This window comes from Muntiacus reevesi, chromosome 1 (assembly GCF_963930625.1).
Source record: "Muntiacus reevesi chromosome 1, mMunRee1.1, whole genome shotgun sequence".
Taxonomy (NCBI): Eukaryota; Metazoa; Chordata; class Mammalia; order Artiodactyla; family Cervidae; genus Muntiacus; species Muntiacus reevesi.
Window position 1 is genome coordinate 201,707,634 of NC_089249.1, and position 26,626 is coordinate 201,734,259.

The 26,626-nt window shown below is 36.3% G+C and overlaps 1 protein-coding gene across 6 annotated transcripts in view; it reads left to right on the forward strand.

Annotated features, from left to right (window-relative positions):
• The window catches only part of RAPGEF6 (Rap guanine nucleotide exchange factor 6), a 234,471-nt gene that overhangs the window by 156,543 nt on the left and 51,302 nt on the right, over nt 1-26,626 (forward strand). For all 6 annotated transcript variants that reach the window (XM_065918156.1, XM_065918157.1, XM_065918160.1 and 3 more), the window contains 4 exons: nt 2,417-2,524; nt 4,167-4,370; nt 7,422-7,530; nt 20,505-20,745. In XM_065918156.1, coding sequence (XP_065774228.1) covers nt 2,417-2,524; nt 4,167-4,370; nt 7,422-7,530; nt 20,505-20,745 — 662 coding nt within the window. The remainder of the gene's footprint in view (nt 1-2,416; nt 2,525-4,166; nt 4,371-7,421; nt 7,531-20,504; nt 20,746-26,626) is intronic.

Genomic DNA, 26,626 nt, shown 5'->3' on the forward strand with positions numbered 1-26,626 from the left:
CTCTGGAGGATTAGGATTTGATTAGGATCAAACCCTAATCTCTTTCATATCCTGCATTGGCAGACGAGTTCTTTACCAGTAGCACCACCTGGGAAGCTCTGAGTTATACTTTAAAGGAAATAAATTAGATACAGTAAGTGTCCAAAACTACAGGTTTGCCTTTCCTTTGCTTTTGAAATTATATATAGTTACTTAGATTGCTGAGGAAATAAAGGCATGCTAGAGAATGAACAAAAATATGACTTAGGGACAGCTCAATGTGTAAAAGGATGAAGTTTGACCTTTACCTTATACCATATTCAGTGTTAATTCGAAATGGATCAGAGACTTAATGTAAGAGCTAAGACTATGATATTCTTCAAAGAAAAGGAGTTAAAAAAAAAAATAACACACGACTTTGGATTAAGCAATAGTTTTTTTTTTAGTGCAAAGCACAGACTTGAACAATGGATATATAGAATTTCATCAAAATTAAAACATTTTCACGTTAAAGGAACTATCAGGAAAAACAGAACACATGGGATAGGAGAATATATTTGCAAATCATATGTCTGACAAGGGTCTAGTATTCAGAATGTGTAAAAAAAAAACTCTTACAATTCAACAACAAGAAGACAATACAATTTAAAAATAGACAAAGAACTCAAATAGGTATTTCTCCCAAGAAGAGATATAAATGGCCAGCAATCACTTTCCATAGGTGTTCAGTGTCATTAGTCATGGGGAATGCAAATCAAAACCACAGTGATATTCTACTTCATACCTACTAAGATGACTTTAAAAAGGAAATATCAAGGATTTTGAGGATGTTGATGTGGAGGAAATTCCCATACATTGTTTGTAGTAATGTAAAATGGTATAGCTGCTATGGAAAACAGCTTAGCAGTTCTTCAAAAAGTTAAACATAGAATTACTGTGTAATCCAGTAGTTCTGCTCCTGAAGTATATAGCCAAAACAGGTAATAGGTGTGCAAATAAAAGTTTGTAAACAAGTGTTCATAGTAGCACTATTGATGATGGCCCATCAACTGATGAATGGATAAGCAAAATATTGCATACTACATAATGAAATATTATTCACCTATAAAAAAAAAGTTGATAAAGAATCTGTCTGCAGTTCAGGAGACCTGGGTTCAGTTCCTGGGTCGGGAAGATTCCCTGGAGAAGGACATGGCAACCCACTCCAGTATTCTTGCCTGGAAAATTCCATGGACAGAGGAGTCTGGCGGGCTACAGTCCATGGGGTCACAAGAGTTGGACACAGAGCAACTAAACCACCACCATTAAAAAAAAAAAAGAAATATTGTTGCATGCTGCAACATGTTGTAAGTCTTGCAAATGTACTAAGTCAATCAAGCCAGTTATAAAAGATCACATATTGTATGACAAATCACAGAGGCAGAAAAGCAAATAGAAGCTGTTCTGGGCTGGAAAGAGGGCACAGTGTTAGGTGACTGCTTATTGGGAGTGGGATTTTCTTTTGTGGTGGTGATAGTGCTCTGGAACTTAGGTAGCTTGGGGATGACTATACACAATTGAGGATGGGCCAGATGCCACTGGATTGTACACTTTAAAATGGTTAAAATAGTGGATTTTATGTGTTATTTTATCACAATTTTAAAAGTATATGACTTAAATTATTTGTATTGTTATGCACTTTTTTTTTAGATTTTGGAAAAATCTCTGATGTATTTCTTTAGATTTATCTTGGCTCGTGTGTGTTTTCTTAATGTTCAAAATGTTTCTTAATATTTTAATTTTTTTAATGTTTATTGTACTATAGTTGCTTTATAGTGTTGTATTAGTTTCTGCTGTACTGATTCAGCAAAGTGAGTCTGATATAAGTATACATGTATCTCCCCTGTTTTTGGATTTCCTTCCAATGTTAGGTCACCACAGAGCATTGAGTAGAGTTCTCTGTAGGCACATTATTTAACTGAACATCCATTTGTTTGTTTTTAACTTTTCTGTTAATCTGTAGTACAGGTTAACAAAGTAATAAATTAATTCACAACTTTGAAAATTACAGTGTTTACGAAGGAGGTTTCAGATTTTTGTTACAATTTTGGTGAAATGGTCTCAGCTAAAGAAATACTTGACATTTGCCTGCCCTTAGAAGTTTTCCTTTTAAGATAGTGTTCAAAATACACTTCCCATGTACTACTTACATGTTAGTATACAGGCTTGTCTTCTCAGTGAAAGCAGAGTCTTGGTTCTCTCTGTTACATAAACAAGCAAAAGCTCAAACTAAAATGTTCCTCTGTTAGAATGAGCCTTTCACGTGTGAGAGGGTGGGCAAAGGGCTTAGCCATAAAGCTAAATTGTCCCTCAGTTTAGGACTTGCTTTTAGGACTTTATTTTTGCAGGAAGAATTCCTCTCATATAATCGTATGCTGCCTCTTCCATGTTTCCACAGGTAACACGGATTGTATTATTATGGGTAAATAATCATTTCAATGATTTTGAAGGTGACCCTGCTATGACTCGATTTCTAGAGGAATTTGAAAAAAATCTGGAAGATACAGTAAGGCTCAGAATTTTATCTTCTTCGGGGTTTGGGGATTCTTACCAATCTCTTCTGTCCCCCTGCTGAAGAATTGCAAAAACTCAGAATAGCTTTCATCTTTTCCTGTGTTCTGAGAACTTTCAAATCTGTATTCTAGACTTTGGCTCATCCTCTGCTACTTCAACCCAAACAAAGGTCATGCTTCTTCCAGAGTCTTCACTGATTTAGGCATTCAAATACACATATTTATCAGACCTACATTAGACTTTCTGAGTCTCCCTTCTGCATGTGATTTCTTTTATTTTTAATATACAACACCTCAGATAATACCCTCAAGGTCTTAACTTTCATGGTAGCTATTTATAAATCTATTTTATTCTTCGTATTAGATATAAAAACTTTGAACTGAAACTCAGTTGTCTGTTCCAAGCAACTTGAGTTTTTAGGAAATAATAATGCAGCTCAGGAGTTAGATTGCCCGAATTAACAACATTCAGACTTCACCACTTGGTAGATATATGAACTTAGAAAGATTGTCCAACCTTGTATGCCTCCATTGTCTTATAGATAGCAGCCTCTAGGCTGTTGGGATTGTCTTGAGGGTTATAGTGAGCTGTGAATATAAGAATCTGCAAACAAAACCTGGCACGGCAGTTTTTCACGAACCATTGTTATTACAGAGTAGACTTGGATTAAGTTGAATGAAGAAGGGGAAATTTCAGATTGTTTTGTCTCTTTCCTTACCTCTTGATTCCTGTAGCCTGTTCAGCAGTGCATCTGCTCTATGCAAAATGGGGAGAATGAACAGGGAACTTGATTAAGAGGCCTGTTGAGGCTCACCAACATCATTTGGTTCTTCCATTGCTGGCTATGTAAATATTCAAGGGACTTGCTTATGAAAAATAGAAACTATCTTGCAATCATGGGATTTTTTTTTTCCCCCAGTAATCCAGTCAGTCATCAAATATTTACTGAATTCTGCTGTATACTCCAAGCTGTTACATAGGGTCAGAAGAGGTGTAAAACTTGGTTTCTATCCTGAGAAAAACTTTAGCTTTTTGTTATGGACATGAAATTTATTTAATACACTATTTGAGAATAGTTGAATTCTCAGCTGATACATTAAACCGATACTAGAACTTGAAAGTTAAAATATTATTGAGTTTAATGAAGATCTAAAATAATACAGAAAGATTTAAATTATAAAAATAATATTTCTGAAAGAGATGGAGACTTGCATGTGTCTGAGTATTAGACAATGTCTGGGAAGGTGGTTGAAGTCCTTTAAGGTTTTAAATAAAAGTTTAAAATATTCTGGTTTTATGTAATAGCTAGGAGATAAGCACGATGGTAATACAGAATGTATTGTTACTTAGACTCAGAAAATGAAGAAATTTTTTATGTCATCACTGTCTCAATAAGACACCACTTTGAAATCTTCTCTAACTTGTGATTACCTAGAAATTTTAAAAAAGCATATTAAGGGATCTTATTCTTCAGAGTGCTCTAGGGTGGAAAGTTTCCTTCCTCCAGTTTTATTGACCCGTACTTATATATTCTTTATTTACTCTAGTTCTGATAACTTTAGGTTATATTCTTTAAAGCCTATAGGAATAGATAATATACATTTACATATATGTTACCCCTTTCTACTTTGTAGAGAATGAATGGTCATCTCCGGTTATTGAATATTGCATGTGCTGCAAAGGCTAAGTGGAGACAGGTTGTGCTGCAGAAGGCTTCCCGGGAGTCACCTCTGCATTTCAGTCTAAGTGGAGGAAGTGAGAAGGGATTTGGTATTTTTGTTGAAAGCGTAGAACCTAGTAGCAAAGCTGCTGATGCAGGACTGAAACGTGGTGATCAAGTAAGTAAATAACAACCATTTAAAGCCTTTTTATAAGTAATAGGAGTGCTACTTTTCTCATATAATATTCTAGTAAGCATGATCAATTTAAGGAAATACTTTTGAAACCTTTTTTTAGAGGTGGTATTTTTAAATGGTTTATTTTTAAAATGTGTTTGTCATATATCCATTACTCTTAATGGAAAATTTAATATAGCATGTCCAGAAACAGCCTGGTAGTCTGGCCAGTATCAATCTGAATGGTCCTGCCCATCCTCCAAGTATTAGGAAACTCTGTCATTTGACAACTTCACAGTATTCCAGAAAGATCAGTAAGAGAGTTAGCACCCTTGCATGTTTTAAAGGAGTAAGCGCTTCTATCCATACCACTCTAAAATTAAGTGGCCAAAGATTTACCATAAATGATGGTTTTGTTTTAGACAATGTTCACATGATAACAAAACTATTCGGTACATCCGTAAGTAGAGTGAGCTGGTTGAGGGATTAGGAAAAGGAAGGGGAGATACTGGGAGTAAGTAGATAGGGATTTATTCTCTCCATGGAGGCATTAGTAAACTATAGAACAATATATTTTCAAAAATGAAATTGCTGACAACTTTGTTACTAAAAAAAATGCAGTTCTTAGACCTACCTCAGTCTTAGTGATCATACTAATCACATTATGCAAAGTTAATAACTGGGAATCTGTATTTTGAACAAAGCTCTCAAAATCTCATGTACACCAGAGTGGTTTTTCTTCTAGCTAAATCATTTGGGAAACTGACTTTGTTCCACTTAAAAATTTTTGTTTGTTTATGCATTCATTTAGAATGTGACTTTATTTTACTTGTAACCAAACCATGGTGTTTTTTATTTTTTAATTAAGAAGGCATTCACAGGGACTTCCCTGGTGGTTCACTGGTTAAAAGAGTCTGTGCTTCCACTATAAAGGGCACAGGTTCAATCCCTGGTCAGAGAACTAAGATCCCACATGCCACATGGCCTGACATAAATCAAGCAAGCAGGCATGCATTCACATTATTAAAAGTTCTGCACTTAAGAACAGTGGCTTTCAACCAGCAGTAATTTTGTCACCCAGGAGACATTTGGTAATGTCTGGAGTTATTTTTGATTGTCATGACTTGGGAATTACTACTGACATGTAGTGGATAGAGGCCAGGGATACTGCTGAGTAGCCAGGAACACCCCGTGACAAAGCAGCCACATGGCAGTTATCCAGCCCAAATATCAGTGTCTAAGTATCAGTAGTGCAGGGAATTAAGAAACTGATATAAGTGAATCACATATTATAATAAAATACTTTAAAATTTAAGAATAAATGATATAATTTTAAAAAAGAAACTCTGACACAAAGTTTTAATGATACTGTTCTTCCTCTAGGGGAGCTTTTTAGAATAGAAATTTCTGGGCTTTACTCAGACTACTCATTAAGAATACCTAGTTGCTAGGAATTTGGAGTCATATATTTATTGGTCAAGTATTTTTTGGTAAACATGTTTAAGAATCTCATTCTTCATAGAAGAAAAAAGAAAATAATACTCCAGAGGTTTCATTCCTGAGAGACGAGAGAAATTTATCGTTATTTTACTTTTTCCCTCAGGCCTTCCAAGTATGGTTGAAATTATCTGAGATTTTCAATAAGTCATTTTTTATGACTTTTATAAGTCATTTTTTTAATATTGTGAATATTCTTTTTTAAGAGTACTTTGGCATTTGCATTAAGTTTCATAAGCGTATTTCTAAGAATCATGTTGTACCTGCTTACTGCTTTCATTGATCACCTCTACTTCGTCTATGCCATATGGTGCCATTATTTTGATTTATTTCACAGTTGTCTTCCAGTACTTCTATTACCTTTTCTAGGACTTCTTTCAGAAAGGGCGAATGAGTACTCTAGCTTTGTGTCCCTTATATGTCTAATGATATCTTTGTTCAGTGAAGTATAAAAATCTTTGATCACAGTCATTTTTCTCTCAGAACATTGATATCATAGAAAGGTATCACATCATCTTAATATGGTCCCAAAGAAGTCTAAACCATTCTATTTCTTTTCTAGGTGCCTTTGGCCACCTCCACAAATCCCCAAGAGTGATGCTTATAGAGTCTTTATTCTAAGTCCCTAGAATTCAGAATATTCAAGTGATCTGTGAAAAACAAAAACTAGATCTTTTTATTTTATTGCCTGATACTAGATGATCCATGACAGTCTGTAGACTGAAGACTTTGTTAAACTCTGGAAATTTAACTTCTGATTTTTTTTTTCTTTTTCTTTTCCTAATATTTTTTTTTCCTCACTCTTTTTTATCCTTTTGAAATCTCTTTGTCAGCCCTCAAGATGTATCCTCTGTGCTGCCTTTTTTCCCCTCATCATGTCTTGTCTCTTTATCCTTTTTCCTTGGAATCAGTACTTTGAATAAACTGATGATTCTGAGGTACAGCCAGGTTTGTGAAGCCCTGATATGAATGATCAACAATATCAGATGGAACAAGAGCCCATAACTCTTGTGCTTGGTGCTTTTTGACTGCCTGATTCAGTTAGTGGCAGGAAATGATATTAGCTATAATTAGAATACCACTTTTAAATGAATTTTACCTCTTTTTTAAATGCAATAAATTTGCATGTAGAATACTTCACTAAAATTTGTGTACACACACACACAGGTGATAATTTTTATGAGCTGATCTGACACAATTGAAATTTTGAATTGAATATATTTTTTTCAAAATTTTTTTCGAAATTTTTTTTGAAATTTTTTTCATATATGAAAATATGAATATATTTTCATATATTAAACATTATGTTTTAAATTTTTTTCCAGTATTATCCCAGAGGAAATGAACTGAAAAAAATGTTTATAGTAGAGATTTAGGAAAATACCACAATATAAAGAAAAGCTATTAGACAGTAATTCCACTTCTCACAGATAACTATTGTTCACATATAGGTACATTTTATTTAAGTTTTATTTTTTTCACCATTAAATTTAAGGCTGCAGAAATAACTGATACTGTTTCTGTCTTTCTTTGTATTTTTTGAACACTTTCTTCAAGATAATGGAAGTAAATGGACAAAATTTTGAGAATATAACGTTTGTGAAGGCCCTTGAAATTTTGAGGAATAATACTCATCTTGCACTTACTGTAAAGACCAACATTTTTGGTGAGTTTTGTTGTAAAAAACTATTTGAACCCTTTTTTTTGGTAATAGAAAAGCAAAAAGTCAACAATGATAAGGATAGTAAAAATACTTAAAACATGTTCCTATCTAAGCTTTTTGAACATTTTAGGATCTTTAATGTTTGAATATAATATTCTGTATTTTAGAATTTTCATTTTTTATGTATTTAATTATTTTGAAATCATAGTTAAAATAAGTATACAACTTAGTCATTTATGAAATGTCTACTCAGTATTATGTACTGTACTTCGCCTGGAAATACTCAATGAAAATAGAAGTCATAGGCTTTATTTCTTCCTGCTAATGTGCAAATCAGTCTACTTCTAGTGAAATAGCAGTATCAGTGTGCCAGTTAACTGTTTCATGGAAATGAACAGGGTAAAACATTGAAGTAATTAATCAATGAATTACTGATTTTTAATACCAATATACTCTGCCTTTCTGTGTCAAACTGTTGATTCAGTTCGGTTCAGTCGCTCAGTTGTGTCTGACTCTTTGAACCACAGCATGCCAGGCCTCCCTGTCCATCAGCAACTCCCAGAGTTGACCCAAACTCATGTCCGTTGAGTTGGTGATGCCATCCAACGATCTCATCCTCCGTCATCCCCTTCTCCTCCTGACCTCAATCTTTCCCAGCATCAGGGTCTTTTCCAGTGAGTCAACTCTGCATCAGGTGGCCAAAGTATTGGAGTTGCAGCTTCAGCATCAGTCCTTCCAACGAACACCCAGGACTTACCTCCTTCAGGATAGACTGGTTGGGTCTCCTTGCAGTCCCAAGGGACTCTCAAGAGAATTCTCCAACACCACAGTTCAAAAGCATCAATTCTTCTGTGCTCAGCTTTCTTTACAGTCCAGCTCTCACAGCCACACATGACCACTGGAAAAACCATAGCCTTGACTAGATGGGCCTTTGTTGGCAATGTAATGTCTCTGCTTTTTAATATGCTATCTAGGTTGGTCATAACTTTCCTTCCAAGGAGTAAGCATCTTTTAATTTCATGGCTACAATCACCAACTGCAGTGATTTTGGAGCCCAAAAAAATGAAGTCAGCCACTGTTTCCCCATCTATTTGCCATGAAGTGATGGGACCAGATGCCATGATAGTAGTTTTCTGAATGTTAAGCTTGAAGTCAACTTTTTCGTTCTCCTCTTTCACTTTCAACAAGAGGCTTTTTATTTTTAGTTCCTCTTCACTTTCTGCCATAAGGGTGGTGTCATCTGCATATCTAAGGTTATTGATATTTCTCCCGGCAATCTTGATTGCAGCTTGTGCTTCTTCCAGCACAGTGTTTCTCATGATGGACTCTGCATATAAGCTAAATAAGCAGGGTGACAATATACAGCCTTGACGTACCCCTTTTTCTGTTTGGAACCAGTCTGTTGTTCCATGTCCAGTTCTAAATGTCGCTTCCTGACCTGCATACAGGTTTCTCAAGAGGCAGGTCAGGTGGTCTGGTATTCCCATCTCTTTAAGAATTTTCCAGTTTATTGTGATCCACACAGTCAAAGGCTTTGGCATAGTCAATAAAGCAGAAATAGATGTTTTTCTGGAACTCTCTTGCTTTTTCATTGATCCAGCAGATGTTGGCAATTTGATCTCTGGTTCCTCTGCCTTTTCTAAAACTAGCTTGCACATCTGGAAGTTCATGGTTCATGTATTACTGAAGCCTGGGTTGGAGAATTTTGAGCATTACCTTACTAGCGTGTGAGATGAGTGCAATTGTGTGGTAGTTTGAGCGTTCTTTGGCATTGCCTTTCTTGAGGATTGGAATGAAAATTAACCTTTTCCAGTCCTGTGGCCACTGCTGAGTTTTCCAAATTTGCTGACATATTGAGTAGAGCACTTTGACAGCATCATCTTTTAGGATTTGAAATAGCTCAACTGGAATTCCATCACCTCCACTAGCTTTCTTCGTAGTGATGCTTCCTAAGGCCCACTTGACTTCACATTCTAGGATGTCTGGCTCTAGGTGAGTGATCACACCATTGTGATTTTCTGGGTCATGAAGATCTTTTTTGTACAGTTCTTCTGTGTATTCTTGCCACCACTTGTTAATATCTTCTGCTTCTGTTAGGTCCATACCATTTCTGTCCTTTATTGTGCCCATCTTTGCACGAAATGTTCCCTTGGTATCTCTATAATTTTCTTGAAGAGATCTCTAGTCTTTCCCATTCTGTTGTTTTTCTCTGTTTCTTTGCATTGATCGCTGAGGAAGGCTTTCTTACCTCTCCTTGTTATTCTCTGGAACTCTGCATTCAAATGGGTGTATCTTTCCTTTTCTCCTTTGCTTTTCGTTTCTCTTCATTTCACAGCTATTTGTTAAGGCCTCCTCAGACAGCCATTTTGCTTTTTTGCATTTAGGGGATGGTTTTGATCCCTGTTTCCTGTACAATGTCATGAACCTCTGTCCATAGTTCATCAGGCACACTGTCTATCAGATCTAGTCCCTTAAATTTATTTCTCACTTCCACTGTATAATCATAAGGGATTTGATTTAGGTCATACCTGAATGATCTAGTGGTTTTCCGAACTTTCTTCAATTTAAGTCTGAATTTGGCAATTTTGGCAGGTCTTGTGGTTCATGATCTGAGCCACAGTCAGCTCCTGGTCTTGTTTTTGCTGACTGTATAGAGCTTCTCCATCTTTAGCTGCAAAGAATATAATCAATCTGATTTCGTTATGGTACTTGAAGTGTGTTTTGATTTTGTAATTATTTGAATTCAGCAAGTCTAAGTTTCTGCTTTTAACTTAATCTACTATTTGGGTTTTTTTGTTCTTTTAGCTTTTGAAAGACTGCAACTTGGTTAGACTTCACAGGATTTTCTCTCAAAATTTGAGAAGGGCAACAGTAAAAACAGTATAACAATTGGAAACTATCAAAGACAATTTAAGAGTCTTTATGTAGTAAGATGTTTTTCTGGAACTCTTTTGCTTTTTCAATGATCCATCGGATGTTGGCAATTTGATCTCTGGTTCCTCTGCTGAAGAGAGTTCCAGAAAAACATCTATTTCTGCTTTATTGACTATGCCAAAGCCTTTGACTGTGTGGATCACAATAAACTGTGGAAAATTCTGAAGGAGATGGGAATACCAGACCACCTGACCTGCCTCTTGAGAAACCTGTATGCAGGTCAGAAAACAAAAGAACTGGACATGGAGGAACAACAGACTGGTTCCAAACAGGAAAAGGAGTACGTCAAGGCTGTATATTGTCACCCTGCTTATTTAGCTTATATGCAGAGTCCATCATGAGAAACACTGTGCTGGAAGAAGCACAAGCTGCAATCAAGATTGCCGGAGAAATAACAATAACCTTAGATATGCAGATGACACCACCCTTATGGCAGAAAGTGAAGAGGAACTAAAAATAAAAAGCCTCTTGTTGAAAGTGAGAGAGTGAAAAAATTGGCTGAAAGCTCAACATTCAGAAAACTACTATCATGGCATCCGGTCCCATCACTTCATGGGAAGTAGATGGGGAAACAGTGGAAGCAGTGTCAGACTTTATTTTTTTGGGCTCCAAAATCACTGCAGTTGGTGATTGTAGCCATGAAATTAAAAGATGCTTACTCCTTGGAAGGAAAGTTACGACCAACCTAGATAGCATATTAAAAAGCAGAGACATTACTTCGTCAGCAAACATCCGTCTAGTCAAAGCTATGGTTTTTCCAGTGGTCATGTATGGATGTGAGAGTTGGATTGTGAAGAAAGCTGAGCGCCGAAAAACTGATGGTTTTGAACTGTGGTGTTGGAGAATTCTCTTGAGAGTCCCTTGGGACTGCAAGGAGATCCAACCAGTCCATCCTAAAGGAGATCAGTCCTGGGTGTTCATTGGAAGGACTGATGCTGAAGCTGAAACTCCAATACTTTGGCCACCTCATGCGAAGAGTTGACTCATTGGAAAAGACCCTGATGCTGGGAGGGTTTGAGGGCAGGAGCAGAAGGGGATGACAGAGAATGAGATGGCTGGATGGCATCACCAACTCAGTAGACATGTGTTTGTTTAAACTCCGGGAGTTGGTGATCTACAGGGAGGGCTGGCGTGCTGCAGTCCATGAGGTCACAAAGAGTCAGACACGACTGAGTGACTGAACTGAACTGAACTGATGTAGTAAGAAGAAAAAGAATTCTTTACATTATTTAGGTTGAATTTTGAGAAATAAGAGTTGAATTTAAAAGCTCTTCCTATGGAAAAGTGTGCATGTATGTTTTCCCCCACTTTGGCTTCTCCTAATACTTATCTTAGTCATAGTGAAAAATGAAACATTTGGTGTTTTTCCTCTTTTCACTTGAGTCCCTTTTATTAAATGATGTCATGCTAAAACTGGCATATAGCAGTCTATTAGCAATTTACAAATATTGTGTAAGCACACTTATTTTTAGCATAGTAAACCTATGCCAAAATTCATTGTTTTTGAATTTCCTAGACTTTGGGCTAGTATCTAGAAATACCAACTTTTGGGTCAAACTGAAAGGATTCTGATTTTGAAAAATATGGAAGCAGAGGTTATTGTGACACTTAAAGCAAATTAGTTTCTCAATTCCGTTTCTGCAACTCTGTTTTATAGGTTTAAAAAAATCAGTATCTTTAAACTTTTTTTGTTCCTGGCATATAATAATTATTAAATAGTATCAAATGCGGTTGTTTATAAAAACATATAGTATAATGTAGTGGTTAACACCATAGATCCTGGGAAACAAAATTGATCTGCAGGATGCAGGAGGAAGAGAAACCACAGCCTTCGAACTCTTTGAATAATGCGAAACAATTGCCCAAAGAACCCTAAACTGAATGTTGCAGAGCATGAGTTATGTGGTGCTACAGAAGGTGGCCCATTCCCTCAAGACCTCCCTACTTGCCCCAGCCAGAGTGTAGTCAGCTAACATTCTCACCATGCAAAATGCCGAAGAGTATCTCAAAGGAATATAAGTAAAACATTTGCTGAAATGAAGTATTTTAGTCTGATTGTGATGCCTGGAATAAAGTCCCAGTAACTCTGGCATTACCATGAAAGACAGTTACTGAGAAAAATAAGTCTTAAAGTATTCAGAGACATATTTTAAGTAAAAAAGACAAACACTGAGTAGAAGGAAAAGATAAGTTGAAGAAATCACCTATATGGAACAAAAAAGTACAAAATGCAATGAGTACTATTCCAAGAGATCTAAAAGAAAATATGAAGAAGAAGGTATTTAGAAAACAATGGCAGAGGCCATGTCAAAATGAAAAATCAGGACGTGACTCCCAATTCAAAGAGCCACCTGTAATCTGAGCAAAATTAATTTTAAAAAACTTGTCAATTTACTGTTTCTGGTATTGACTGAGAACAACTAAAAGGGCTGGCTAGTGAAGAGCTACCTGTTATTAAACAGAGGAATTAGACCTCAGTGAGGTAAACTGGAGCCATTATCTGCTGCAGAGCATTTACCAGTACAGTACAGGGGAAGTGACTAAGAGACTGAGCCCTTTTTTTTTTTCGGCAGTAGACTCCCAGGAAAAGGGCAAAGATTTGGAATCCTGCAGTTGCTAAAAGCACAGACTCTGGATGTGTCTGATCCCTTACCACTCATCTAAGACTGTACCCTCCCCCCGAAAAGGATGTTTTTCCCCCAGGGCTATACTCAAGGCAACATGAAACCCAGATGTGAATATTATAGCACAGACCAAAAAGGACCGAGAAGAAGCCTAACAAGGGATGGGAAGGGAAACTCCTAAAGCTCAGAGTTAGAAAATTCCCACAGTTGTTTTTTTTTTTTTTTTTCCCTGCACTCTTGTTTTCCCATTCTCTCAGGCCCCCTCTCCAGGCAATCCAGTGGCACTGACTCACAAAATGTTCCTCACCCCTTAATGGAGCCCTGGCTTCAAGAAAGCAAGGCCAATGTCACTGCTCCCACCCCCCCACACACACACTGTCCTCTTCCACTTGGCCCCTGAGGCACTGCAGTGGACAGTTTGGAGGCCTAAGGAACTAGAAAGTGTAGCAGGTTGATAACTGATATGAAGGAAGCAGTCCCATAAAGTTGTTGATGAAATCCTAGGCTCACCCACGTCCTATAGGTACATGAATCTGATTGTATTTAGCATATCATAGATGTTGAGAGCTAGCACAAACAGACCTCTATCTACTCAGGTCCCAACCTGACCACTAGGTGGTACAAAGTGGACACATCTGCATAGCACTGCAGTGGCTTTGAAAATTAAACACTGAAACGGCAACTCACAGGAGGCTAAGCAAAAATACCCGCATTTTCCATAGGTTGCAAATAGGACTCAGTTTTAACAGTAGCAAGGAGTCCTTGTTACAATTTTCTTTGTATTTATTTTTTATGGGGTTTGCTCAGCATTTGAATTTTGCATTGATGTTACTTACCAGTTTTCAAAATTTCATGACCATTGTTAATTACTACTGCCCCTCCTTCTTTACTTTGCATGTGGGAAATCAGTCACTTATATGATAGAATATTTGTGTCCCAGCTATTTATTGCATTCTGTTCTGTTCTTTCTAACTAGCTTTGTGTTTCAGTTTGGATATTTTCCAATGACCTGTGTTTAAGAAAGTTACACCGTTTTCTGCTGTACCCAGTCTAATGATAAATGCATGCCTTGAATTTAATTTTAGATATTTTTCAGTTCTGGAATATTCACTTGACTCCCTTATAAACTCCAGTTTTCTATTGCACTTCATCTTTTCATCCATCATTTTATCTCTTTTCCTCTGTGTTCTTCAACGTAAAGATTATAACATCCTCGTGTATCAACTCTAACATTTGGATTATATTTTACTCTCTTTTTTCCCTCTGGCTATTTTCTTTCCTTGCATCTTAAAATTTTTTATTGTATGCTGTACTTTCTATATAAAGAAACCTTGGTAAAGTTAGTGGTTTTTCACAGATAGGATTTGCCATTTCCTTGTTTAATCACATGGAGTAAGGGGAATTGAGCCGGGTCAGGCTGAGTTGCAGAATTACTTAGGCTGTGTCCATTGGTTTCAGGTTGACAACAGACTCGTCATGTGCTTGATGTAGGCCCCTTCTCTAGTGGAACTTGGTCTCTAAGCAGAGACTGAAAAATGTCACTCTGCTGTTTCACCCTTGTCTTCCCAACCACTTCCCTACCTCCAGTCTCTTGATTCAGAATCTGGTAGCTTTGTCTCCTTTTTTATAATTCTTTCCTTCAGAGATTTTGAGCCTAGCTCTTCAGCTTCCCACCCCAAGCCAATTAATCTGTTTTGTGTTTGTTGGATGTCTCTCCCTGTTGTGTGACTTTGTTTCCTGAGTACCATGAAATTCTAAGAAATTTCCAGCCTCATGCCTTGTCTTAAAATAGAGATATTTCTTGAAGAGAAGTGACACTGCTTTGGTGCCTCTTTGTGTTCCAGTTTTCTTGCCATTACTCGCAGTCATCAAAACTTCTTTTTCCTCTAGGAGTCCCTCTACCTGGTCCTCACCTCCTGTTTATGTTTAAACTCGGCAAATGTCCCCAGAGAAGAAAACAGCTGGCAATCTCTGTTTACCCTCTTCCTGTTCTGGAGTGTGCATTCATCTGTTCCTCTTACTTTCTGCAACTTTTTAACATCTGTAAATATCCCACCACTCAGATAATTTATGATTAGCATTTTAATTATTTAATAAAAGTAATACATGCATGTTTTACAAATTATACTAAAGACACCCAGTGGGACCATATTGTGTGTACAGTGTGTTATACCTTTCCACAGTAGTTCATACTGATTTCTTTCGTAATTGTTACTGCATCAAATTCCATCACACTGTTACCGTAATCTTTTGATCTGGTGTTTCATGTTGCTGGATGTTTTAGGATTGTTCATAGTTTTTGCTGTTTACAATGATGTAATAAATATCCTTTGTATTTATCTTTTATGTTTATGTAGATATAGCTATAAGATAAATTTCTCTGAGTGGAATTACCTTTATAGTTACTTTGGTTTTACTTTCTTAAAGTTCCCCAATCTATTTATAAACTTCATTCATCAGTGTACAAGAATGCCTCTGCAGTGGGTTTAATAAACTTTTTAGTTTCTGATACACTGCCTTTAATAATGAGGGAAGTTGAGCACCTTTTTATGTGCTAACATTTCTTTTTTATAAACAGTCTTTTCACTTGCCCAGTATATGTTGAGTTAATCATCTTTTATTGATTTGTTTGAATGTCTAATAAGTAGAGAAAAGTTTTCATTTGTCTAAAGGTTGCACATATTTTCCCCAGGTTGTCTTTTGACTTTCCATGTTCATTTGTTTTGGTTAGTGCGTGTAAATACATATACACATATACATATACAGAGAGACTAAGAAATCTTTAGTCTTTGTATAGTCAAATTTATTAAGCATTTCTTTTATTCTTGGGCACTTTCATCTTATGTTCATATATATCATCTAATATTGATGCTTAATGGTTTTCTAATTGTGTTTGTTTGCCATCCATTAATTTTTGTTCCTCACTATTTTTTTAGTTTAACATAATCATTTCTTTATCTACAAAGCATGTGTTGCAGATATTTACTTATATACGTAAGTCCAGTAAAGATATAAATTACCTTGTACACTCTTGAATCACCTTACATACACTCTGCAGCCAGAGATATCTGCTGCCCATAAATTCCTGTTGCTCTTAACAGGAAGTTCAGACACCTTACAGTACCTTTATCAGGCCCTTTTTCTACCTTGTTCTTCAGTCACCTTTTTTCTTGAACTTTCCTTCTGCCACACATGCTTTAAACTTGAGATTTCCTCTACCTAGAATTACTCCTCCTATTCCCTTTACCTAGTTAAAATCAACTCACTTTACTGATCTCTTCTTACATGATGACTTAATGAAGGAAGATTTTCTTTTTCTTGCTGTCTTAACTAGTTCCTCTAGTTGTGTTCTCTCTGATCCATTTATCATTGATTGTATGTTTCATAACTGAAAGAATCTGCAGGCATCAAGCATAGTCTTCAAAGGTCAGTAAATATTTTTGGAATGGATCAGTATCTTGACTTTAGCTCAAAAAAGCATTTTTATTTTTACCACGTGATTTAAAGTTAATTTTTTTAAAAAACTGCATTGTTGTTTTCAGTTGCTGAGTCATGTCCGACTCTGTGACCCCCTGGACTGCAGCATGCTGGGTGTCCCTGTCCATCACCTTCTCCCGGAACTTGCTCAAACTCATGTCATTGAGTTGATGATGCCATCTAACCATCTCGTCCTCTTTCCTCCCCTTCTCCTCCTGCCTTTGGTCTTTCCCAGCATCAGGGTCTTTTTTAATGAGTCAGCTCTTTGCATCAGGTGGCCAAAGTATTGGAGCTTCAACTTCAGCATCAGTTCTTCTAGTGAATATTCAGGGTTGATTTCCTTTAGGAATGATTGGTTTGGTCTCCTTGGAGTCCTAAGGACTCTCAAGAATCTTCTCCAACGCCACAGTTCAAAAGCATCAATTCTTCAGCGCTCAGCCTGCTTTATGGTCCAACTCTCACATCCATATATGACTACTGGAAAACCATAGCTTTGACTATACAGACCTTTGTTGGCAAAGTAATGTCTCTGCTTTTTAATATGCTGTCTAGGTTGGTCATAACTTTTCTTCCAAGGAGCAAGTCTTTTAATTTCATGGCTGCAGTCACCATCCGAAGGGATTTTAGAGCCCAAGAGATAGTCTGTCTCTGTTTCCATTGTTTCCCCATCTATTTGCCATGAAGTGATGGGATGAGATGCTATGATCTTAGTTTTTTAAATGTTGAGTTTTAAGCCAGCTTTTGCACTTTCCTCTTTCACCTTCATCAGCAGGCTCTTTAGTTTCTCTTCGCTTTCTGCATAAGAGTAGTGTCATCTGCATACCTGAAGTTATTGCTGTTTCTCCCAGTAATCTTGATTCCAGCTTGTGCTTCATCCAGCCTGGCATTTCACATGATGTACTCTGAATATATGTTAAATAAGCAGTGTGGCAATATACAGCCTTGACATACTCCTTTCCCAGTTTTCAACCTGTCTGTTGTTCCGTGTCTCGTTCAAGTTTTTGCTTCTTGACCTGCATACGGGTTTCTCAAAAGGCAGGTAAGGTGGTCTGGTATTCCCATCTCTTGAAGAATTTTCCAGTTTGTTGTAATCCACACAAAGGCTTTAGCATAGTTGTTGAAACAAAAGTAGATGATTTTTCTGGAACTTTCTTGCTTTTTCTGTGATTCAGCGGATGTTAGCAATTTGATCTCTGGTTCTTCTGCCTTTTCTAAATCCAGCTTGAATATCAAGTTCTCCGTTCACTTACTGTTGAAGCCTCGCTTGAAGGATTTTGAGCATTACTTTACTGGTGTGTGAGATGAGTGCAATTCTACATTAGTCTGAACATTGTTCGGTGTTGCGTTTCTTTGGAATCCAGATGAAAGCTGACATTTTCCAGTCCTGTGGCCACTGCTGAGTTTTCCAAGTTTGCTGGCATATTGAGTGCAGCACTTTAATAGCATCATCTTTTAGGGTTTGAAATAGCTCAGCTGGAATTCCATCACCTCCAGTAGCTTTGTTTGTAGTGGTGCTTCATAATGCCCACTTGACTTTGCACTTCAGGCTGGTTGGTTCGAGGTGAGTGATCAGACTGTCTTGGTTATCTGGGTTATAAAGATCTTTTTTGTATAGATTTTCTGTGTATTCTTGTCACCTCTTCTTAATATCTTCTGCTTCTGTTAGATCCATACCATTTCTGTCCTTTATTGAGCCCATCTTTGCATGAAATGTTTCTTTGCTATCTCTAATTTTCTTGAATAGATCTCTAATCTTCCCATTCTATTTTTTCCCTCTATTTCTTTGCATTGTTCACTTAGGAAGGCTTTCTTATCTCTCCTTGCTCTTCTTTGAAACTCTGCATTCAGATGGGTATATCTTTCCTTTTCTCCTTTGCCTTTCACTTCTCTTCTTTTCCCAGCTAATTGTAAGGTTCTTCAGATAACCATTTTGCCTTTTTTGCATTTCTTTATCCTGCGGATGGTTTTGATCACCACCTCTTACACAGTGTTATGAGCCTCCATCCATAGTTCTTAAGGCACTTTGTCTTATCAGATTTAATGCCTTGAATCTATTTGTCATTTCCGCTGTATAATTGTAAGGAATTTGATCTAGGTCATATGTGAATGACCTAGTGGCTTTCCCTACTTTATTCAGTTTAAGTCTCAATTTTGCAATAAGAAGTTCATGATTTGAGCCACAGTCAGCTCCCAGTCTTGTTTTTGCTGACTGTATAGAGCTTCTCCATCTTTGGCTGCAAAGAATATAATCAGTCTGATTTTGCTATTGACCATCTGGTAATGTCCATGTGTAGAGTCTTCTATTGTGTTGTTGGAAGAGCGTGTTTGCTATGACCAGTGCATTCTCTTGGCAACACTTGTTAGCCTTTGCCCTGCTTCATTTTATACTCCCAAGGCCAAACTTTCCTGTTACTCCAGGATCTCTTTACTTCCTCCTTTTGCGTTCCAATTTCCCTATGATGAAAAGGCCATCTTTTTTTGGTGTTCGTTCTAGAAGTTGACTTATCTTTGAAAGGTGACTCCTAAAGGTTTCCAGTTTCTTGAAGACAGAAAATGTGCTTTTCATAAGCTTGCAATGTACTTTGGTAATGTGATAACATCCTGGTTGAAACTTTCTAAAATGGTCAAGTCAATTAAATACCAAGCTGTTTATGTGTCAGTGGCTTTCTTTACTTGAGTCTTACTAGTAAGTCCTTTGATGTTCTAGGAAACTATGGATTTTTTCCAGAAATAACAGAAAAGATGACAATTTTCTATGTTTGAGATTTCAGTGGGTACATTTATATAATTTATAGCTTCTCTTTTATAAAGGTACAGAGTTATACTACTCATAGCTATACTTCCTGTTAAGCTGAGGTCTGAGTCTTGGGTAGCTAAAGACCTGCATGTTCAATAGTATGCAGCCACCATCTCTCCCAGGTATCATCAGTCTTCAGGAATGTTGTCTTCTACTTTAGCATTCATTTTTTAATTTTTTCTTTTCTTCCCCTCTAGCAGTTGATCTGTCTTCTTTGAGAACACATTTAGGACAGGAACAGCCAAAAAATAACTATTGTGACATTAGTTAATGAAAAGCAGTTCACATAGATTTTCCTAACTGGTAAATGAGACACCAAAAACTTGTAGATATAGAGCTTTATAAAGATTTATCTTTGTTTTATCTCATCTCAAGAGGTATAGGCCCTCTTATAAGATGAAAAACTGGATCTCAGCAAAGCGATTGCTGGAAAGGCAAGTTCTCCACTGTGCTTGCACCCTCCTTGAGGATGAAATATAACTCATCAGACTTTGGATTGATAGAAAGTTATCTACAAATGCTTGGTTTTTTACTTCAGACCACTGTAGTAAATGCTCGTTAATGACTTTCACTTGGCTGAGTGACTTAAGTCTCACAGATGTTACATTGAGGAAATTGTCATATATTACAAAATTTAATATTATTTGTTTCTGGTAAAAGCAGGTCCAGAAGGGCTCTCCCCCTTTTTTGTATTTTGACGGTTAAAGTTTGCAAAACGAGGCCTGACTTGTAGTACTTACATCTCATCTCAAATGATAAGGGATAAAATATAAATAATTGAATCTAAGTACCTTTTTCTATAAAATCTGGGTTGATTAGCAATTATATTGTTTATTACCTAAATTGGAGCCTGTGGACTTTTGAAACATGCTGGCAATCTGCCCACTTCATTTTTGTTTTCACCAGTGAATTTCTTTTATCACTATTGATCAGCATCAGAATTACAGTCAGGTATAAAAGATGAAAAGTGAATATAGCTGATTAATGAAGACTGAGTGTAAATTTAATAATGCAGTGGGATTTAATGAATAAGGCCATGAAAGGCCAGATGATAGAAAACAACTATGTTTATCTAAAATCTGTCGTTGATATAAAAACTTTCTAATGAGAAGAAATGACAGTTTTTTTTTTATCTATTTCCACAGTGTTCAAAGAGTTACTTAGTAGGACTGAACAAGAAAAATCTGGTGTTCCTCATATTCCCAAAATTGCTGAAAAAAAAAGTAATCGACACTCAATCCAAGATGTACCAGGAGATCTTGAACAGACATCACAGGAGAAAGGAAATAAGAAAATAAAAGCAAATACTGTTTCAGGTGGAAGAAACAAAATCAGGAAAATTTTGGATAAAACACGATTTAGTATCTTGCCTCCAAAACTATTTAGGTAGGTAATGACAATCTCTATATTGTAGGCATTTTCCTATTGACTATGAAGTTTTTTATGGAAAAAGGGAAGTTGGGTCACTTCTAGTTTTTATACAACTATTGCATCATGCAATCTACAAGCAGTCCATAAATAAGTAAGAATAAATTCTAAATGTCTCATCACTTCCATGAAGTTATCATTGTTAGATTATATAGTCTTCCATTAGCCTTGATCTAAATTTTAGAAAAGACTGTTCATTTTATTTTATGAAAAAAAATTTTTTTTTTTTTTTTTTTGGTATATTTTTGGTCCAGTGTCAGTCCTGGGATCTACAGGTTTGGACATCTTAAAACTTGAGACATATTCACTGATACTATTTTTTTTTTTTTTTTTTGTCTTTCAAATCTTTCTTTTATTGCACTATTTATTCTCTCTCGAATTCTAAAGCTAACCTTTTTAATCAAATCTATTTCTGTTTTAAAAACAGAATATCGCCAAATCTGAGTAGAACCTCAGGATTTTAAATGCAGATTAAATTCTTAAAATACTGATAAAATGAATCCAGTGTCATGACTGGGAATTGCTCTAATACATATATCTGTGTATATTTTATAGTGTCCACTTTCTAAAGTAATCAGAAAAGTTATAATTAAATACATTACTTAGCACATAGTAGTCACTCAATATTTGCTGAATTAAGGCAATGAATCAGTGAAAGGAAAGAGAGCATATTCAAAGAAAATACTGAGCTTGGCTCTTAAGAGTTCCTTGTATTGTGCCAGGTGATAATTACGGAGCTGTAAAGAGGTAGTCCCTGCCTTGAGGGGATTCATAGCAGGAACCTTTATTCTTCACACATTTATCATAAATTAGGCACAGTATCCAGAGATAGAAATAGTGAAAGTAGAACGTAGTTTTTACCCTGTAAGAGCTGGTCATCTAAAACAGAAAATGAGCAAGTGGTCCATTAGAAGGTGATAATTATTTTGATACGTACAAAGACAGAAACAAGCTTGGTAAATTTGGGTAGACTGTGTTTCTCAGTGCATAACTAATGATGAAGCATGATAGCTTAGGTTAGTGAATGACTTTGAATATTATGCTAAAGATATGGACTTCATGTCATAATAGGGGGCCATCGAAGACTTGTGATGTGGTAAGATTTACTCTTTTAAGATCTTTTAGCTGTGGTAGTGGTTTGGGGTTGACAGTGCAACACAGTATAGCAATAACAGCAAGATTAATTAGGAACAAGGTGAATGTCAGCTCTTAACTTTTACTTAAAGATCCTTAGGAATTTCCTGATCAGAAAATGCTTCATCAGTTTTTATTTTCAACTCTGGGGAACACATTTATTCTTAATTTAATTTGGAGCTCACAGAAAATTGAAATGTCCTGAGCTGTGTTCATAATGTCTCTTGTTTTTAGAAAATTTATTAGTCATTCTTTTTTGAGTGACTCTTTTCCTTGAGGCTTTAAAAAAAAAATCATAACTTTAGCAAAATTCTTTTAATATTGAGCATATTATAGTATGATAGCAGCATGGGAAACACTTTTATATAAGAATAAACTTTTTCTCACAAATGAGATTTCAATAAAGACAATATCAGAGGGACCAGCTCACACTGAAGAGATTGGGGACAGTTTGGGGTGACCAGAAGTCTGCATGAACACACTGAGGAAAAGGGAAAGGAATGGAGGATCAGAAGGGAGAAGAATTCATGCAAGGAGATCTCAGGAGTGATGCCCAGAGCTCCATTTCTGGAATCCCGTGGGTGTTTGATCTGGGAAACATGCCTTTCCTGTAACAGAGTCTCATTTTGCACAATTGGTGGCACAGTTGTGACATGTGTCATCAAAAGCCGAAGAACACCATGACTGCAATTAGTTTGTCACGTTTCACCTAGCTATATTCAGTTGTCAGGCATCTCAATCAATATCTCATCTCTATAATGTTTCCTTCAGGAAGTGGGAATTGGTTACTCCAGTTGGTGTCTATCTTTGCTTACAGCAGGAGGCATGGAAATTGAGTTGGCTGGGAGCAGTCTTTTAAGTGTGTTCAAGCACTGTTTGTTTATATTAGGACCCCTCCAAAATGAGAGATCTAGTAAAAATTATTTTACTTAAACTCAGAGAGATTTTTGTTGTTAGTCAGCAAGCATTTATTGAGTCTCTCCCTTGTGGCAGCAGTTTGCTGGCTGTGAATAAAATATGAATAGAATTCTGCCTTTCAGGAGTTAATATTAAACTGATCACCTCTTATAAACATAATGCTAATAATTTCAACTGTAAAAATACCCCCCCCAAAAACCAGATTGTTTTGGTAGAAATCATAACAGTTTTCTACTGGACCCTATTTTGCAGGGAAAATGAATTTGTTCTAGGTTAGATACTTTGCATTTTTGAGAATGTATGTCATATTTCTTGGTACTTAATCATTAGGTGAATTCAGACAACCTCTTTTGCTACACACACATGCACACACAGAGATCAGTAGAAGTTGAGTAGACACAGAACATGAATGAGATGTTCTGCATCAGTAATAATCAAGAATAGGGAATTTGCTGGTGGTTCAGTGGTTAGGACTCAGCGCTTTCACAGTCCTGAGACTGTGGGCCCTGGTTCAACCCCATATCAGGGAGCTAAGATCCTGCAAACTGCACAGCAAGGCCAAAAATTAAAATGATCATCGTCATCATTAGTTGTTCTTTATCCATGGTAAAATAAAACCGCAAAATTTTCGGGAGATGTCTAGCTACAAGAGACTGGTTAAATAAATTGTGCTATTTACTGTGAAATGACTAGAAGGAAAAAGGTTGATTATGGTTTTCTCTAAGTAGCTTTATAGGTAAATTTTCCATTTCTTGCTTGCTTCCTTGTTTTTTGTATTTAAAATTTTTTTGGTTTGAATATTTTTTAATTAGGAAGAATTTTTCATGAGTTTAATTCCACAGTTTTCAGTGTGGCTTCTCCGTGTCTGGACTTTTTGGAATGGGCACTTACTTGGCTCTGACTTTTGCAGCACGAAGAGTTGTCATAGAAATACTGTGAGAGAGAATGTCCACATCTGTAAGTGGAGTAAAGATACTGAGTCTAAGGAAGGAGTAAGTCACTGAGATAAGACTCGGTAATTCCCCAGATACCTAACCATGACATAATTTTAAAATGAAAGAATGCTCCTGAAAATTACAAGTGGAAAAAGAAAGTCTAACTGATTTTGAATAATGTCCTCAGATTAAAACATAGCAATGTGAATTTTCTTGACCTGAAAATCAGGAAGTCTGATCTCCTATTTTTTTTTTAATTGTAGCTTTTATTTTGTTTTCTTTAATCATGGATTGCCCAGTCAAGTATCTAATTCATTGTAACAGTCCTGGAAGTAGATTGCCTTGTTTGGTTATTAGAAATTATTTTTTTCTTCTCCATTTATTGTTAGCTTTCATTCTGTGCTTGCTTTTAACATTGGTATTATGTTTGTTTGCAAACTGTTGATGTTTATGCAGTCTTTTTAGTTCCATACTCTGAAACTAAAATATACATTTATTTTAAGTAAATTCAGTATCAAGAATTACTGAGGAATTTTTCAAAACTATCTTGTTTCTGTTACTGCATCATCTTCTCAGGAGACTGTTTTGGTAAGAAATGACATGTTCGCAAATAGGCTTTATTATTCAGCTTCCAAACAAGCATGGATATTTTGCCAGTTAGATATTGTTTCATGTCATAGCATGGGTTGTATATAACATTAGTATAGTTTTCATTTATATATGCTTTCACCTTAGTTACCATGAATTTATTACCAGCTTTACTTTATTATTGGAGAAGGAAATGGCAACCCACTCCAGTATTCTTGCCTGGAAGATCCCATGGACGTAGGAACCTGGTGGGCTGCAGTCCATGGGGTCGCGAAGAGTCGGACACGACTGAGCGATTTCACTTCACTTCACTTTATTATAGCTTTTCCGTGTCATATCTATTGCTTATTAAAAAGCAGAGGTAATATTAAATAACATCAGTAAGATAGATAAAGACTTTTAGTATTTCATGTACTTCTTAGTCTCTGTAGTAAATTCTAGTTTATTGCAAGTGACAGCCAATTCCCTGAATAGTAAATTGTAACTTTTTAATATTGTTTAGACTTTGATTATTAGTAGAAACAGCTAACAGTTTGCTTCCTTGGATTTAGTTACCTGACTATGTCCAAGAACTGGCAGGTTGTTTTCAGAAGTCAAAGAAAGACTTGTATTTTTAAAAATTCTTTATTATTTATGTAATATGAGTTATAGGGCTTCCCTGGGCTCAGTGGTAAAGAATCCACTTGCCAATGCAGGAGACATGAGTTCAGTCCCTGAATTGGGAAGATCCCCTGGAGAAGGAAGTAGCCACCCACTCCAGCATTCTTGCTTGGAAAAGCCCGTGGACCTGTAGGAGCCCATGCCCATGTGGGAGCCTGGTGGCAGCCTACAGTCCGTGGGGTTGCACAAGAGCTGGACACGAACTGGCAACTAAACAGCAGCAGCAGCAAATATGAATTGTTGCCGAAATTCTTAAAACTATAAATAAAATGTGTGTGAAAGCCCCCCACCCCTGTTTTTTCTCTTACCGTAAGCTATTTAGCTCTGATCTATAGGGATACACCCCTAATTATAAGGAACCAACTTAGCAGAAATAAAAATTTCTCATCAAATAAATGATTTCCTTAGCCTTATCATAAGATTAGACTGCATTCTTTCCTCCCAGGAAAGCATTTCCTCTTTCTGTAGTGCCTTTACCTGTTGTACCCATACTACCCCCTCTGTTTTTTATTTTGAATTAGGTAAAATCCTTTCTAGATATGTATTGTTCTATTTTCATTTCAGTAAAAGTGCTACTATCTTCTAAAAAGTAGGAATCCTATTTTTCTCTGTGCCAAAATGTTCACCTACATTACTTTGTTTAATCTTTGCCATAGTCCTAGGGGATCCAATAGTATTATTTACAGTTTTGGATGAGATAACCAAGAAACGAAGAAATTTCCCTGAGGTCACACAGCTAATAACCTAGGTCTGTTTGACATAGCTTGCTCTTGAAGCACTTAACTATGTTTTTTTTTTTTCCATGTTCTCATGCTTCTCCCTGACTTCTCTTTGTCTTATCCTGGCTGTCTTCCTTGTCTGGCTACTAACAGTCCTTTAGCTGTTTATTTAGCAATCCTCTAAATTCCATCTTGCATAGTTTTCTAATCTGCCTAAGTCCTATTTTTAACTCCTAACATATCTAGGAAGTTCCCTATATTATTCAGATCTTAATCCATCCCAAGATCATAGGTAAGTATTCTGTGATAATTATTTGTATATGTAGCAAATACTGGGTAGAATGCTATACTGAAAAATATATATATAGATGGGAATTAATATTAACCTAAAACATTGATTTTAACCAGTGCTTAGAAATAAGTAGTATTTTGGTTGTTGATGCTAATGGAAGTCTACTTTTCATTGCTGTCCTATCTTTGTATAGAACTGTTTTGCTTATCCTATGTTTTACAGAATTTGAGGGGTATCCAAACCTTAAGTAATAGGGTTGTGTTTGGTTTTATTTTTTCTCTTGGTTTTAGAATTGCCTGTTTAACACCTCTGAAATATTTTAAAGGAAGGGTATTATATTTGCTTAATATGGCCATTTAATAAATGTTACTCATTTTTGAAACCTTTAAAGGGAATTAACTTTCAATGACTGGCTTTCTGCTTTGGTTTTGATCGTTTCATCTAGGGAACAGCCAAATAATTAGACTTGAGAGATCACACAAGAAATGATGCACTCTTAGAATAAACTAGAGCCTGTAAAATTCTCTTCTTTTTTTCTCTTTCTTGGTCCCCCTTTTTTCTTCAGCTTTCTGTTTGTCACATACAACCATTGT